This window comes from Cryptomeria japonica, chromosome 3 (assembly GCF_030272615.1).
Source record: "Cryptomeria japonica chromosome 3, Sugi_1.0, whole genome shotgun sequence".
Taxonomy (NCBI): domain Eukaryota; kingdom Viridiplantae; phylum Streptophyta; class Pinopsida; order Cupressales; family Cupressaceae; genus Cryptomeria; species Cryptomeria japonica.
Window position 1 is genome coordinate 814,455,471 of NC_081407.1, and position 2,874 is coordinate 814,458,344.

Sequence of the window (2,874 nt, forward strand, 5' to 3'; positions counted from 1 at the left end):
AACTTTAGGCAATTCTCTTATTTTAGACTTGATTAACCCTTATTTAAAAATAAGCGAAGCCTTATAAAGATTCAATCAGAGCTTGCATTGCATAGGGTGTACCATATAACTCAAGTTTGTATACATTGTCCAATTTTTTTGACAGGAAATTGGTGCAACTCTAGGCAGATCTCTTGTTTTAAGCTTGTTTAACTCTTATTGTTATATCTTATTGTCTACTGTTTTTAAATAATAAGTTTATTTTATTTTCATAAAAAAATCATTTATTTTTTTTCTTTCTTTAAATTTTAATATCTTTATATTTAAAAAATAAATGTAAATTGTAATTTTTATTCCTCTGCATCTTAGGGTTTTTTCACATGAGATTGTATAATTGTAGGCAATCCCTTACTTTTAGGCATGTTTTATAGAAAAATAATATTTTAAAGGTGTGAATGACAAAAACCTGATGTTGACTGATTGATCCTTGGAATTTCATGGGAATATCATGGGTTCGTGGGAATTCAAAATCTGTGTTTGCATACAATGCATTTGGCAACACTTCTCTCTCTCTCTCTTCTTGCATGTTCTTCCATCTCCACACGCATATTTCTATAACACAAAACTCTTCCAAAACTGGATTTCACAAAAGATAAGTGATTCAAACTGAGTTACAAGTGATTTATTTGTTCAGAGTTAGATTAACACTGAGAGGATTAAGTTAGAGAAAGCATCCAGAAGAGATGGAAGCCCAACCAAGGAAAAGAAAGTCTTCAAAGCCACCTTCAGTACCCACATTTACAGCTTCTGGAAAAAGACGAGGTAAGTTTATATTCTATAATGTTTTGTTTTATCTGTATTCTGAATTAAGTTTTAGTGGTATTGTTTGTGTCCATTTATGTGGAGAGAGTGTAAATTTTATGTTTGTAGGACGTCCTCCAAAAGTGAAGGTTGGAGCATGTGAAGGTGGTGAGAGTAATAGTAATTTAAGCAGTGGAGTTGAAAGGGAAAGGGAAAGGGAAAGGGAAAAAGTTGAAGAAAAAAGAAAGTCGGCATCAATATCAGCGGATATGATGAGATGGTTTATGGCTCCTCCATCTCCTCTTACACTCATTGCAAATATGGCATATGAAGATTTGAGGGCAATGGAAATGGAAACAGGGCATATGACGGAAACATTCATTCCTCAACAAATGCCGATGCACTTAACAGAAACTTGGATTCCTCATCAACACCCCTTTGATGAGCTCCTCTACCTGTTTGAAGCTAATGCATCATGGTAGTTCAATACTTAATTCAAAACAGACACACATTTTTTTGCTCGGTTAAACAGACAGACATGTGTATATGTGCTTTTCGTTTGAACATTTTAATTTTATTTTAGAAATATAGTTCAAATTTAAATATGTTTTAACTTTTAGTGGTATTGTTTGTGTCAAGGTTAATTTTTACTGTGCAGTTTAAGCATTGCTGGTATTTATGGTTGTTTTTCGTTGTTTTTTAATTAGGTTCTGATATTATGTTTTGTAAAAGAGTTTTATTAAAAATAAATGTGAAGTTACTTATCTTTATAGTGATAGTTGGCATGACTTAATTATTTAATTTTTATAGTGATAGTGTGCAGATGTAATTGAATTTTATTTTGTGATTCATATTGAAAATTGTGATGATTTCATCTATTTCATTTATTAAATGATTTTAAGCTTGATATTTTATGGATATAGAAGCTGTGTATAGAGAAAGTTTAATTATTTTAAAAGTATTGTAGAAGAATTATAGTAAATACACTGATTTCATAATAATTTAAATGTTGATCAAGAGTGGGTTCTATTTTTTAGATTTAGTCAATAGTTGTGTTTGGTGAGGTCTAGTCTATGTATCTAAAATTTCATAGTAGTTGTCAACTTTCAACATTGTTTGGCATTTTCTTTCAAGGTAGAGATCAATTTAAGAGATAAGGTAGTGATAGCGTTCTATAAGATTTTAGTGAAATGGATATTTCTCAATCTTTCAATATTAATATAGGCTTGTGTTGTATAAAACAATAAAATAAATTCACGAATTGATTTGTAGTTGAAATAGTAATTTTTGTTATAGTTATTGAATTTTTTTATTAATTATATAACTAATATAGTGTTGGACTATGATAAATTATAATTTTTTTGGTAGATAACCTTCTTGGTATGCCAGTGCAAGCATCCAATAGTTTACATGCAAAGTTTGGGCCACTTTAGATCATTGTTGTGTGACACAAGGGCTTCTCTTAGTGCAACATTAATGTGGCTATAATTATAAATATTTAGTGAATAGCACATTAACAATTATATTTGAATTGTGCTATGTGGAGGTTGTACACTATAGTGTATAGATGAAGACTTTATGATCTTTGGTGTCCAAATGCCGTATACTAATTAACATTTCAGCAAATGCAACAACAAAATGACTTATATATATATATATATATATATATATATATATATATATATATATATATATACACTAAATGTCATATTTGACTATTACTAATTTAATTCCTACATGAATCTCACTGAAACTAAATTCCTCATAAGTCTCCTGCAGATATGATACCAAGTAATGGTAGGAGGGACAATCAAACTAAAGCATTTGACAAATTGTGAAGTAAGGGAACCTTGATTATAGGATCATTGGTTCAATGGGTGAAAAGCCTTGAACGGGAGCACAAAATACCCTATTTCATTTGTTACCCTATTTCATTTGTTGTTTAGGTCTACAGTAAAAATACTCTTATGAGCTTGGTCAAGAGAAAAGAGGAAGTTAAAGATCAAGTTAAAATTCTATGGTAATTTATCTCTCAATTTATGAGAATTATGTTACATCTAACCCTTGGTTTCTACAGTATATGAGGTTAATCCT

At 30.0% G+C, this 2,874-nt stretch overlaps 1 protein-coding gene across 1 annotated transcript; it reads left to right on the top strand.

Moving 5' to 3' along the window:
- Nucleotides 1–569: 569 nt before the first annotated feature.
- On the top strand, nucleotides 570–1,399 carry LOC131068891 (uncharacterized). The gene is made up of 2 exons (XM_058004164.2): nucleotides 570–801; nucleotides 910–1,399. The coding sequence occupies exons 1-2, from the start codon at nucleotides 723–725 to the stop codon at nucleotides 1,260–1,262; spliced, it is 432 nt and encodes a 143-aa protein (XP_057860147.2). The 5' UTR covers nucleotides 570–722; the 3' UTR covers nucleotides 1,263–1,399.
- Nucleotides 1,400–2,874: the final 1,475 nt, after the last annotated feature.

Excerpts from the sequence above, each read along its gene's own strand:
- LOC131068891 (XM_058004164.2), top strand. The coding sequence starts at position 723 with ATGGAAGCCCAACCAAGGAAAAGAAAGTCTTCAAAGCCACCTTCAGTA. Across the intron at positions 802-909 it reads AGCTTCTGGAAAAAGACGAG|GACGTCCTCCAAAAGTGAAG; the intron begins GTAAGTTTATAT and ends TTATGTTTGTAG.